At 54.6% G+C, this 13232-nt stretch overlaps 1 protein-coding gene across 11 annotated transcripts in view; it reads right to left on the bottom strand.

Moving 5' to 3' along the window:
* The window catches only part of NFIC (nuclear factor I C), a 63692-nt gene that overhangs the window by 12554 nt on the left and 37906 nt on the right, over positions 1–13232 (bottom strand). For all 11 annotated transcript variants that reach the window (XM_081076485.1, XM_081076488.1, XM_081076482.1 and 8 more), the window contains exons 3-6: positions 10445–10516; positions 6439–6513; positions 5529–5652; positions 4795–4919 (exon numbers count right to left, since the gene is read on the bottom strand). In XM_081076485.1, the coding sequence (XP_080932611.1) occupies positions 4795–4919; positions 5529–5652; positions 6439–6513; positions 10445–10516 (396 nt within the window). The remainder of the gene's footprint in view (positions 1–4794; positions 4920–5528; positions 5653–6438; positions 6514–10444; positions 10517–13232) is intronic.

Genomic DNA, 13232 nt, shown 5'->3' on the forward strand with positions numbered 1-13232 from the left:
GAATTGGTTTCTCAGGGAAGTGCGCTCCAGAGAAGTACATGTTTGGAAACTATTTTTAAAATTTCTTTTAGGGTGAAATGCACCCACTGAGGCCATGGTGAGAGGTTTGACTTTCCTGCCACCCAGCACATGGTCCCTGCTCCAGGGTGTGTCCCTCAGCACTGCTGATGTCACGGCTGTCCTGGCCCCTGGGTGCTGAGCAGCCTCTGGGTCCCCCCCCACTCGGGGCCAGGAGCTGCCCCCACGTGACAACCACAGATGTCCAGTGTCCTCTGCAGGAGGAGTCACCCCAGTTAGACCCCCTTGCCCTCCTGGGAGGCATGCTGTCACTGTTTCTGGGGTCTCCTCCGACGGTTCTGAGGGTGGGCATCTGCACATGTCCCCTAGCGTGCCGCTGCAGCCTTCCCCTTGTGGCGTGTCCACATAGGGAGCTTCCTGTACTCTCTAACAGCAGAGCTGGGGTGAACCAGATCTGAGAACCAGGCCCCCCAATGGCTACTCAGGCAGTTAACTGCTTTTGCTGTTACAAACCCCACGGTTCTTGAGGGCCCTCAGGATGTGCCATGCTGTGTGAGTGCGCATGTCCTGGCGCGTGGGCTGGCAGGGCGGAGGGAGTCAGGGCCCACGCCTTCCCAGGAAACAGGAGGAGCTGGTGGGACCCAGGGCTATGGGCAGGAGAGGACGCTGGTCCTGTAGGTGCTGTGTGTGTGTGTGTGTGTGTGTGTGTGTGTGTGTGTGTCCGCGCGCGCGCACACTGAGCAGGATGGGTGGCGGGCTGCAGCAGAACGAGGTTAGGGCTGTCAGACGCTCACTTAGGAGGATTTCCTAGAACAGCCTGTCCTGGATGGAAATAGCCTGGCGCAGCCCTGCCCCCAAGAGCTTCCTGAGATGGAGCCTGTAGGAGCCAGGGCAGGCGGGACCCTGGCGGGCGCTGCATGAATAACCCTTCCTGCTCCTGGGCAGGTTCCAGAGGGCCCTGAGCATGCACCCCCACATCTGGCTAGCCCGTTTGTTCAGCAAACAGGCCTGTAATGCCCCAATTTGAGGCACTGCCATCCAGTAACACAATGCCCGTATGTCCCCCATCTAAGCCCCTGGCTCTCCATTTAACCTGTAATATTCTCCCCATCTGAGTGGCCACCTATCTCTCAACACACACATCTCTAGGTCCCCATCCGGGCATCCTGTATGCCCCCACTGGAGACACGTGCCTTAATGAACATGCATGCCTGTCCGTCCCCGCTAAAGCACACACTCTGCCAGGAACAAGCAGGCCTGTATGGCTCTCATCTCAGTATCCATCCGTTTGCATCACCAACCAGCCACCCACACTGGAATAGCAGCTCTACTGGGGAAGGGGTCCACTCAGGCTGACCGCTGGGTCTCCAGGGCCCAAGAACACAGGGCCAGTGAGAGTGTGTGGTAAATGGACGGAGTGCTTAGTTCTGGTGAGACGAGCCACCATTCAGTGAGTGTTTACTAGGTGTAGGGCCTCTCTCCCTTGGCACTGCAGGAACTGGGGCTGGCTGACTCTCTGTGGGCAGACCTGGGCCCTGCGGGGTGCTGAGCAGTATCCCTGTCCCCTCCCACTCGATGCCAGGACCATCCTCAGTCACGACACCAACAGATGTCCCCAGACACCTCCCAGTGTCCCCTGGGAGCAGAACCACCCCAGTGAAGACCCTTTTCAAGGTCTTGCGCAGAGCACTCTGAGCCTGCTCTGAGGTCATCCTCCCAACTACCCATGCAGGGCTTATAGGAGTTACCCCCGTGTCACAGATGTGGAGACAGAGGCCTGAAGGGAGAAGTCACTTGCCCAAGGCCGGAGTCAATAAGTGGTGGAGCTGAGATTCAAACCCAACTCTAACTCCACAGGCCATGATCCGCCACCCCCTTTTGCCCTTCAAGTTCAAACAGAGCTAGGAGAGCCCCGGGACGGGTAGGGGGGTTGCCTGCTTCACCTATATAATACCCGCCCATCTGTGGGGCCTGCGCCCCCTGCAGGAGGGCTGCTGAAGCAGCAAAAACAAAGCACCCTGGGAGCTGAGCAGAGGGTGCCCTCTTTCTGCCTTGCTTGGATGGGTAATCAGGGAGGGCCTCAAGAGGTGGTGGCCAGGAGGAAAAAGGGCACTCCTGGCCTGGGCACGGAGGGGGCAAAGGCCTAGAGACTGGCTCATCGGGCCTCAGCAATGCGGCTCCAGGGGTCTTGCCTGGGTGGGGGCTGGCATGATACCCCCCAGACCTCTGCCCCTCCCAGGCACCAGAGTGTGGCTGTTGGGGGTGCGGCATTAGCTGCTCACAGTAGCCACAGCAGAGGAAGGGAGAATGCTCTAATTAGTTTAACCCCCTTAATGAGCAGCTAATTGGGGGCTGTCTAGACAGGAAGCTGGAGGAAGCCAGGAGGAGGAAAAAGAGAAGGGGTAGCGGGGAGGAGGGAGAGGAGGAGACACAAATCCATCTCCCCCACTAGGCTGTGAACACTTGCAGGGCAGGGACAGACATACAGTTGGGGCTTTTACTGAGGCTGTCACAGGAGGGAGTGAGTTTGCCGTCACCAGAGGCAACCAATGGAAACTAGAGGGGGACAGGCCCCCTGTGACATTCCCTTCCAGCTCCACGATTCCTCATCACACACCAGATGCTGGGACAGGTTTCCTCCTCGTCCTCTCTTATTGCTGTCACTCCCATTGCTGCCATTCTCAAGGGGCAGGAAGGTCAGACCAAGCTGCAGTGACTTGCTCTAACATTTCCTTCTTTTTAAAACTTTTTCTTTTTTGAACTTCCTAAATAGAAAACTAGACTCTTTATTTCCAACCTTACTCTTTTCCTAATCAATAGACTTGTGCTATAATTTTCCCTCTCAGGGATGATGCTGCTTACATCACCGAGACCGTCTTTCAGCTCTAAACAGTAGACACTTTATATGGAGACAGCCTCTTCAATCACAGAGTTCCTAAGAAATGCTTTTGAGTTCCCAGTCAGTAAATGACAGGGCAGAAGTCTCCCAGTATGTCTTCTACCCTTCTTCTGTAGTAACAGAATCCTTAAATTTGGGATGGGCACGTAATTGCCCAAAATAAGACTGCAGTTCCCAGTGTCCCTCTGGAGCAGAGTATGGTCACATGACTAATTCAGGGGCACAGAGACAAGTAGAACAGGTAAGCGCATCTTTTGAGAATTATTCTTAAAGGAAGACGACGTGCCCAGACCTGATCCTTCTTTTTTCCTGCTAGCTGGAATGCAGACATGATGGCTGGAGCTCCAGCAGTTTCCTGGACCATGAGGTGGGAATGAAAACCACATTCAGTGGAGCACCAAGGCAGGAGCCTAAGTCCCTTATATCACACTTGCCCAGTGAGAGAAATGTACTATCCTTTTGGGTTTTCTGTTTCTCACAATCAAACTTAAAGCTTATTGAATACAGAATCTTTAGAGACAAACCTGACAGAGACGGGGAAGCCACAGATAGAACCAAAGAGACACTCTGACCCAAATTAGAGCCTAACAGATACAGGGACAGGTCCTCCCAGAGTCAGGTACCTGCTCTGGGAGCTCACCCCATGAAAGACGGAGGACGCTTGGGACCTCAACTGTCAAAACCAGATGTGTCAGAGACCGATTCAAAGAGATGGGAATTTTATAGACAGGAGCAACAATAAACGCTCCTGTTTCCTGGGCACTCATCAGGTGCCAGACCGTTGCTTTATGCACATTCTACCATTTCCTCCTTCTGACTTTCTGAAAAATGAATGACCGCATCACTTCCATTTTGGAGATGAGGAAACTGAGGCTCAGAGTGGTGGGGTCACCAGGAAGCTGTAAGGGCTGGTGGACTCCAGTCCACACTCGTGAGCACTAGGCTATCCCACGGGGCGAACCCTTAACGAGGCACAAAGGATTACAGCGGGGGTGCTTCTGAAATTTGGGGGCAAGACCCTGCAGAAAATATGAGGAATGACAGGGACGCCGTTCCAGGGTAACACAAGCCTGTGGGCCACCTCGCACACCATTTCCCGACAGTCACAGGAGCGGGCAGCTGGAGAGCAGGACCTTAAGGCGAAAGAGGTGAGAATGAGAACCGCGGTAGAGAGGGGAGCCCCAAAGAAGGGAAATCTTTGGAGAAAGCCTTTGGGGACACGATACGTAAACAAAGAATCCCGAGGAGCTGGCGCTCGATAGAAAAGGGACCCTATGGAACCGCTGACACTGCGGAACAGGAGCCCACGACAGTCTGCTGAGAACCCCGTGAAGACAAAACGGTAACGGAACACAATCTCCCCAGAAAAGGACCCTATGAGAAAAGAGACGGGGCTCCTACACAACGAGAATCACGCAGGGTAAGATCCCACGGTAATGTCGTAAATACAGCAAATCCATGTTGGAGCCCAGTAAGGGTTCCTACACCTCAGGGCCCTCCAGCGGGGGCCTTCTAGATGCGGCCTATGGCAAGTCCCTGAAAGAAGCACCGCGCTGATCACAATCCCTATTGAGTCAATTCTGTAGATCAAGAACCGCACAGAGATGGGCCCCTCTCAGGCAGAGGGCAGGAAAGTCGGGAAAGGAACAGACTGCGCCCTCCCTGGCCCGAGCGGAATCCAAACGGCGCCGGCAACGTGAGCCCGAACTTCACATCTAAGAGAGCGCAGCTCGCGTGACTACAACTCCCAGGAGGCCGAGCGGTTCTAGGCACGCATCCCGCTGCCTGGCGCCCACGCAGTGCCGGCCGGAATACGTAGTCCCCGCCGCCGTAACCCCGACCGGAAGGCCGGCTCCACCCCCCGCAGCCAGCCCCACCTCCTTCCATGTCCTCTGTCCAGTTTCGGCTGCTACTCGTGGGAGAGCTGGGTGAGGTGTAGTAATCACCGCCGGGGCTCGTGTCCACATCTTCCTCCATGGAGCCTGATTTGTGCCGCTTGCTCCTAAAGGGTGAGGGAAGCAGAGCGCAGGTTGGTTACCACAGAGACGCGGGCGGAGGCAGCGGGTTGTGCAAACTTCCGGTCCTCAGGGGGTGGGGCGAGAAGAGTGCTCTCGCGAGACATCATGGAAGCCGCGGATTTTCAGCCAGTTTTAATACCTGTTTCAACCTGCGGTTGCTTAGATGGCACACCCGGGGCCAGAGGCTGGGAGGGACTCAGAGCAAGCTAGCAAGGTGCAGACTGAAGGCCAGCCACTTGGTCTACTGGAATACTCAGAACAACCCAGTGGGATTATGATCCCATTTTACAGATGAGGAAACCAAAACAAACACAATGTGACCAGCTCATGGTCACACAGCATATGTCATCAAGAGCCAGTGGCTTCATTCCCAGGGAGTCTTTCAGGGGAATGAGCCTATAGGACTCAAGCCTAGAGTGGGGTGTCAGGGCTGGGGAGAGAGGCACTCGGGGCTGGGTTTTGAAGGATGAGGAGGAGTTTCCCAAGTGGACCGTGAAAACAGGCATTGCAGGGACAGGAATGAGTCAGCTGGGGCCAGATGGAGGTGGGTGAGAGGTCGTGAAATGCCCAGAGGTGGGGACCCGGTCACGTACCCACTGGAGGAAGTGCTGGGTAGCGTTCTTCTCATGCCAGTGCTGGCTGGATTCAGGTCGTATGCCAGATGCCCCTGCAGCTCCCCCAGGGAGAAGTTGGGTCCTGTTCCTGTCACCACAGGTGCTGCAGAAAGTGACAAGAGGTGAATGAGGGAGGGAGCAAGGTCCAAGACTGCAGTTGGCCCTAGAGGGGTGGGGAGAGCCATCTGGGGGCAGGTGGTCAGAATGAGAACCTTTCCCCAATCGGCCTGATCCCTCATTTGATTGAAACTGGCGTTATTCTATGGATCAGAAGACCAAGGCCATCAGGATAGGCCAAGGTAGCACTGTGCGGCAGAGGCAGAGCGAGAGCTGGAGGCCAAGCTTCCCAGCACTCCCAGAGGCAGGCTCTGCTGGTCTGGATGGGAGGGTGATGGTCACAGTTAAGCAGAACTTTGAGGTGGGACTCAAACGGGGGTGTCTAAGGGAGTGGGGTGGGTCACCAGTGTTTTCATAGGGAAGACAAGAGGACAGGAAGCAAAGCGGGTAGGGGAGGTAGAGCCCTCTGGGGTCTCCTCCTGGGACAGAGTGGGGGAGGCCCCAGGAAGGAAGGATGCTGGGCAGAAGGTTCTTTAGCTCTTCCACCGAGCATCTGAAATCTATTTCCTGGGGAGGAGCGTGTCGCCTTGATCTTGGGCTCCTCCTAGGATACTGTCCTTCCGAGGAACCTTGGCTTGGTGGTGATGGGGTGGCTGGAGAAGACGAGGGGCTAAGGCGGGTGTGGGTTCCTTCCTCCTCCCTGAGCCTGTCCCCTCTCCCTGAGATCCTCTTAGTCTCCATCCCAAGGTCGCTTCTCTTTCAACACCACTTGCCCTGTATGAGCCCCCCTCCCCTCACTAGGTCCCAGCCCAGGGTGGGTGGGAACACTCACTCCGGGACACTTGGATGAGCTCGGTGACACTGAACACACCGGAAGTGATGAAGCTCTCCTGGAAGTCAGTCGTGTCTGGAATAGGGAGAGAAAGGGGGTCAGCAGGTCTGTTTCCCTTCTCGACACCTTGGGGCTGCCGTCTCCAGGGGCTGGACCCAGCGTGGGCGGTCACCCCGTCCACCCCCTACAGTCCTGCAGTGGGGAGCTAGCCAGCTAAGCCCCGCTGGTTTGATTGAGTGCCTCCACTCTCACGGAGCTGGAGCATACGTTCTTTTCTTAGTATCCTCAGCCAGTCTCCCCTTCTCTGGGGAGGCCCCAGGTGGGCCCCATATCCAGCCTCGCCTTCATGCAGGACGCCCCATCCTGTAGCAGGCTGCAAGCAGAGGCTGGACCTGGGTTCGAATCTTGGCTCGGCTACCCACTTTGCTGTGATCTGGTGCAAATCCTTTCCCCTCCCTGAGCCTTGATGATCCCTAATCACGAAAATGGGGTCCAAACACCCTGTCATCTGGGCAGCTGTGAGATATGAAGCAAACTATATAGGAGGGGTGGGCTTGCTCTCCTTGCATCACGCATCATCCCAGGCAACACTGCCGTTTCATATCCTCCCTCCAGACTGGGAGCTGCACAAAGGCAGGGATGTCTCTGCCCAGGCCCAGCCGTGTCCCCAGTGCCTAGACTAGAGCCTGTCACATAGGCTCAGAACGACAGGTTGGATGGAGGGTCCATGGGTAGCAGTTAAAATCCTGTGTCCCCAGAACTGCTCCTTCCCAATCCCAAAGGAAGAGGACCCTCCTCTCCGGGCTTGGTGTGGTTTATACACGAATGGTCACAACAGCATGACCACATGAACCAAAACTGGAAACAACCCAACCGTCCATCAGTGGATGAATGGATCAACACAATGTGCCCGTCCACACACGGGGCTATGACTCGGCCGTGAAAAGGAGGGAGGCGCTGACACTCGCCACAGCATGGATGGACCTTGAACACACGGTGCTCGTGAGAGAAGGCGCACACACAGGCCACACAGTGTGTGATTCCATGTATGTGAAATGTCCAGAACAGGCATGTCCACAGAGACGGACAGTGGTTAGTGGTTGTCAGGGGCTGGAGGAGGGGGATGGGGACAGGGTTTCTTTTGGGGTGATGAAATGTTCTGGAATTAGTAGTGATGGTTGCACAACATTGTGAATGTACTAAATGTCACTGGATTTTACATTTTAATACGGTTAAAATGATACATTTTATCTTATGTGTATTTTGTAATACAATTTTTAAAAAGCTTTTATTTATTTCAAGTGTGTTTTTCTAGGACCCACCAGCTCCAAGTCAAGCAGTTGTTTCAATCTAGTTGTGGAGGACGCAGCTCACACAGGCCCATGTGGGAATCAAACCGGCAACCCTGGTGTTATGAGCACCACGCTCTAACCAACGGAGCTAACCGTTATAATAAAATAATACAAAATTTAAAAATATATGTCATTAAGTCTGGGGCAGCCGGGTGGCTCAGTTGGTGGGAGCACAGGCTCTGAACAATGGGGTTGCCAGTTCAATTCCCTCATGGGCCAGTGAGCTGCACTCTCCACAACTAGATTGAAGACAGAGAGCTGCCGCTAAGCTTCCAGAGGGGCAACCAGATGGCGTGGTTTGTTGGAGAGAGAGCTCTCACGGTTCAGTTCCCGCATGGCAGCCCCCTGCAATTAAGATTGAAAACGGTGACTGGACTTGGAGCTGAGCTGCGCCCTCCACAACTAGATTGAAGGGCAATGACTTGGAACTGACGGGCCCTGGAAAAACACACTGTTCCCCAATAAAAGTTTTTTTTTAATAAATATTAAGTCCAACATAAGGTGTGTCAGGTAGGGGTAAGGCAGGCAGCGTTGGGGAGCCTGCAGGGGAGGAGACCTATCTTACCCAAAGGACTCCAGAAGGCCTCGCTGAGAGGTGACATTTTACCAAGACCACAGGGTACTGGTGGGTAACAGGAATACGTGAGTTAAGATTTGGTACTGCCAAGAACAACACCTGGCGGCACTGGCTATTCTTAATAGGGTGATCTTAAATGTGATGTTTTGCTTCTTCCCCAGGGGCCACAAAGCTCCTGGTGGTGCAAACGGCCTGTGCAAAGGACCTTGGGGTTGGAACACACTTGGTGAGTTGGAGGCTAACAGGGCGGAAGGAACCAGAGAGAGTGGTCAGAGAGAAGGTAGGACAGGCAGGCAGGCATCTCAGCGTGGGGGGCAGTGTGCTGGGAGCAGTTCTTTCCCAGGCCCCCAGGGGGCAGCATGCGCCCCAGGGAGCTTACCGCGGAGCTCAGTTCCCAAGCCGTCGGAGACCCTGGATGGTCCGGGAACCCCAGCCTCCCTGATACAAGCTTTGTGCACACCATTTATTGAGCACTTACTATCTTCCCAGGCTCATGCTGGTATGCTCAGGGCCACAACATCCTGGGGAGGACAGGGCGGTGGTCCCCTAGTGTCCAGGGGAAGTGGCCATGGCTGCTTCCTGCTGACCCAGCTGGCCGGCTGGTGTCAGCACGCCCCTCCGCCCTCCCCCCACCGGGGTTTCCTGTTTGTGCAGCGCTTGCCCAGCTCCATCTCCAGGGGACTCCCTGGCGAGCAGGGAGGAAGTGATTTCCTCCGCCAGACGCTGGAGCTCCCCAGGGGGCCAGGCCAAGCGCTGCGGCCCCACGCCGGCCTTGAACATCTGGCTTGGCCGGAGGTGCCTGGGGATTTCGGGAGGCCATGGAGGGCTCAGGGTCACAGACGGCCAGTGAGCAGCGGTCTGGGGGGCGGCTGTGAACCTCCTGGAACCAGCTGACCTCCCTGGGCATGGCTGTGCCGGTCCATCCAACCGGATGCCCTCACACACTGGTTGTTTCTTCCTTTCTTTTTCTCTCTCTTCCTTACTCGTCCCTGATACACCATCTCTCTAGTTTCTCTTTCTCTCTGCGTCATTCCTCCCTCCCTTCTCTACAAATATTTATTGAGCACCTACTGTGTACCCGGTCCTATTCTAGGCACTGAGTGCACAATAGTGATCAAGACAGACAAAAACCTGTGCCCTTGAGGAGGTGATGTTCCATTAGGAGAGATAAGCAAATACATATGCAATTACTAACTTTCTCTGAAAAAATAAAATAGAGGGCGGTGATCAATCAAGAGAGGATTAGGCTGCTTGAGCTCAGGGACTCGGAAGATCTCTCTGAGAGGGGGGCATCTGAGCTGAGACCTGGGAAATCTGAAGAGGGAGAGAAGATAGCACATGTGCAAAGGTCCTGGGGTAGAACTGTGCCTGGCATGTTGGAGGAACAGTAAAGAGGTACTTGTGCCTGGAGCCGAGTGAGCGAGGGGGAGAGAAGGCAGAGGCAAGGGCAGGGAAGGAACAGGGCAGGTCGTTTGTTCAGGGCCTTGGGGGCTGCAGGGAGGACTTGAGCTTTTTACCCAGAAGAGATAGGACCCCTGGAGGGCTGTGGGTAGAGGAGGGGTGGGACCTGTGGCACCTAATGGCCACTTCGGGGAGGACAGACTGTGGGGGTCGGGATCCTGGGGTGATCAGGGCAGAATCAGCTTCCGAATCCTTGCCGTCCTTCAGGGCTCTGCTCCCAGCCCTGCCTCTGGCAAACTCTCCCACTTCCCATCCTCCAACACAGAACTGACTTATCCTATTCATTGTTAAATGTCCCATGGGACTGCAGGGCCCTACTCGTGGGGTGAGTACCTTGGAACCCAGGCACTGGGAGCTCAGAGTTGTGGGTTCAAAGCACTGGGTGGCCCGGGCCAGGCCCCTTAACCTCTCTGAGCCTCAGTTTCCTCATCTGCAAAATGGAACGACACCGCACCTACCCCACAGCATCGCTGTGAGGAATGAACCGTTCATACTCGTATGTGTAAAGCATGCACCCAGAGTCACACAGAGTACATGGGGGTGCTCAGAAAATGATACCCACATAAAAGATGGGAATGGGGCTGTGCTCTCCACCCCTGGCCTTCCCCAGACTCACCCAGCGTGATGGGCTTGCTGTCTTCCTGGTCAGAGCCCATCCCTGCCCGGGGACTGCCACTCTGTTCTGCATCTGCAAAGAAAGGGAGGAGGAGTTGGTGACACTGCAGGGACCCCCACCCCAAGAGGAGAGGATGACCTCTGAACATGTGAGGACCTGGGGTCTCTGCTTGGCCCCCTCCCTTGGCTGCTGTCCCAGAAGATCACGGATGTCTGGCCGGGCACCTGCAGACCCCAGTGAAGGTCCCCACGTGCTGGAATGTGGCTTCACGCACAGTGCAAGAACCTATGTGCAGGGGCTGGCTCTGCTGTGGGTTAGAACTCTTCCCACTCTGAGCCTCAATTTCCTCATCTGTGAAATAGGCTAGTTCGTTTAATCCAGCCTTAAACCTAGGAGGTAGGAGCTATCATCCCTATCTTACTGGCATGGGGAAACTGAGGACAAGTAAGAAGTCCTTGAGCCCTCGGGCCCCCTCCCCTCGGCCTTGAAGTCCTACGGGTTCAGTCCTTGGTCTTCGGGGCCACTCAGGGCCCCCAAAGAGGGGGAAGAAGGGCGTCCCTCTATAGCTGCAATGCCCCCACCCACCTGCCTGGCATGGGGGCTCCTTCCTGCCCCGGTGTCTGCCCCTCCATGGTATCTAAAAATAATCACGCTCCTTGGCAGACGGGCATGGCAGACAGACGCTGAGCTCAGCTTTATCGGCTCCAGGGGCCTGGATAGAGGGTGATCACGCCAGCTCGCTCTATAGTCCCCACATCCACTCAGGACCAAGGCTGTGGGGGCACATGGCTGAGCCCAGCCGTACAGGGATCCCCACACTCACTCATCTGTTTCTCAGGTCAAACAGGAAGGTGGTGGAAATCATCAAATACCAGAGAGAGAATCAGGGCGCTCCACCTGCCACACCCCAAAGCTGGGAGTAACTGTGTGTGTGTGTGTGTGTGTGCGCGCGCGTGTCCCCTCAGGCAAGTCACTTAACTGTTTTGAGCCACAATTTTCTCCCCTTTCAAATGGGTGTGAGCATCGCCCAGACCCAGCGGGAGGTAGTAAGGACATAATACATATGAAGTGCTTAGGGCATACATGGTAATGTCTATCACATTATTACTATTGTTGCAATTACTAAGTTTTTTGAATCTTTAAGATGATCGAAAATAGGACACTTTATTGTTCCCATTTTGTATGTTCCCTTAAATCCTTAAGATAGCTACAAAGCTGGCATTATTATTGTACCTATTTTATAGGCAAGGAAAACGAGTTAGAAAATGAAATGTTCCCCACCCCAAACCACTTGTGCTCTGTTATGAAGGTCACAGGTGACTCTTGAACAATACGGGGATTAGTAGCACCGATCCCCTGTGCAGTCAAAGATCCTTGTATAATTTGACTCCCCAAAAACTTAACTAATAGCTTACCGGAACCCTTGACCAGAAGCCTTATTGATAATGTAAATAGTCAATTCATATATATTTTGTATGTTATACGTTTTATGTACTGTATTCTTAAAATAAACGAGGAAAAAAGGTTATTTGGTAAATCATAAGGAAGAGAAAATACAGTATTTACTGAAAAAAACCCCACGTGTAAGTGGACCCGCACAGTTCAAACCCATGCTGTTAAAGGGTCAGCTGTATTTTGTTCCTTCGTTTGTGTAGGCAGCCAGACCTCCAACGCCCTGTGTGTGCCTGAGCCGGCTGGCTTCTGGGATCAGATGCCTGAGTTCCCATCTGTCTGGGAGCCTCAGAGGAGGTGTGGTCAAGGGGAGGTCACTTCCTCTCTGGGGGCCTCAGTTCCCTCAGGGTTGTCATGGGGATAATAATAATAATGATACTTCCTAAAACAGTCATGAGCCCTTGCTGTTAGTTTGGTACTGTGCTAGTGGCTTTGCACACACTGTGTTTTGCACACCTACTGGCTGCTAAGATTGAGGGTGCCATAAACAGCAGAGGAGCGGGGCTTGTGCAAGGCTGTGTCTCAGTTTCACATCCAGGAGCAGCCCCTCCTTGACCTGTATTTGCAGCCCCAGTCATGGGTGACTGGGCTGAGCATGGCTGGGCAGCAGCCGAGGGGAGTGTGCCCGGCTCGGCCCTGAGCCCTGTGGCCACTGACGGGCTGGGCAGCCAGCAGCCCCTCGGAGCCGGCCAGTCCTGCTTGGATGGCCCCAAGGCTGGTCACAGGTGGCCACTCGGTTGGGAAGTGCCCAGCCCAGGAAGCCATCCGTTGGGCTCCGGGCCTTGGGCACAGGACCCTCTTCAGGAACTGTGCCCATACGGACTCTGCAGGCGGCAGTGCCTGGTTGGCACTTGGGCGCTCCCCCAGAAGGGGAGATGTTTCTTGAGCATCGCCTCTGTGCTTGTGCATTGGCACCAGGCAGACAGAGTTGTGGGCCTCAGATGCAATGCCTTGTCTCTCTCTGTGCCTCACTCTCATCTGTGAAATGGGCACAACCACCACTCCTCCCTCAGAGGCTGCTTGTCAGGGAAAAGGTGACAATGCATGCAATAAAGTGCTCCAAACAGTGGCTCTCCATCCATAGGAAGTAGGAAGTGCTTCATCAACTGGGGGAGGGCCCTTACTACTAGTATTACCATTTCTGTTTTTGTCTGTGCCTCAGTTACTCTGTATCCATTAAAAGCTATGGTGCGAGGCTATGGCTGGCTCCAGTTGGAGCCTCTGTTCCATTGTTCATTCACTCGATGACCTCAGGCCAGCTACCCCACCTCTCTGAGCTTCACTTTCCTGATCTGTAAAATGGGGGAGATAATAAGCCCTACCTTCCAGGGTTTGT

Source organism: Rhinolophus hipposideros (assembly GCF_964194185.1).
Source record: "Rhinolophus hipposideros genome assembly, chromosome: 16".
In the NCBI taxonomy this organism is placed as follows: domain Eukaryota; kingdom Metazoa; phylum Chordata; class Mammalia; order Chiroptera; family Rhinolophidae; genus Rhinolophus; species Rhinolophus hipposideros.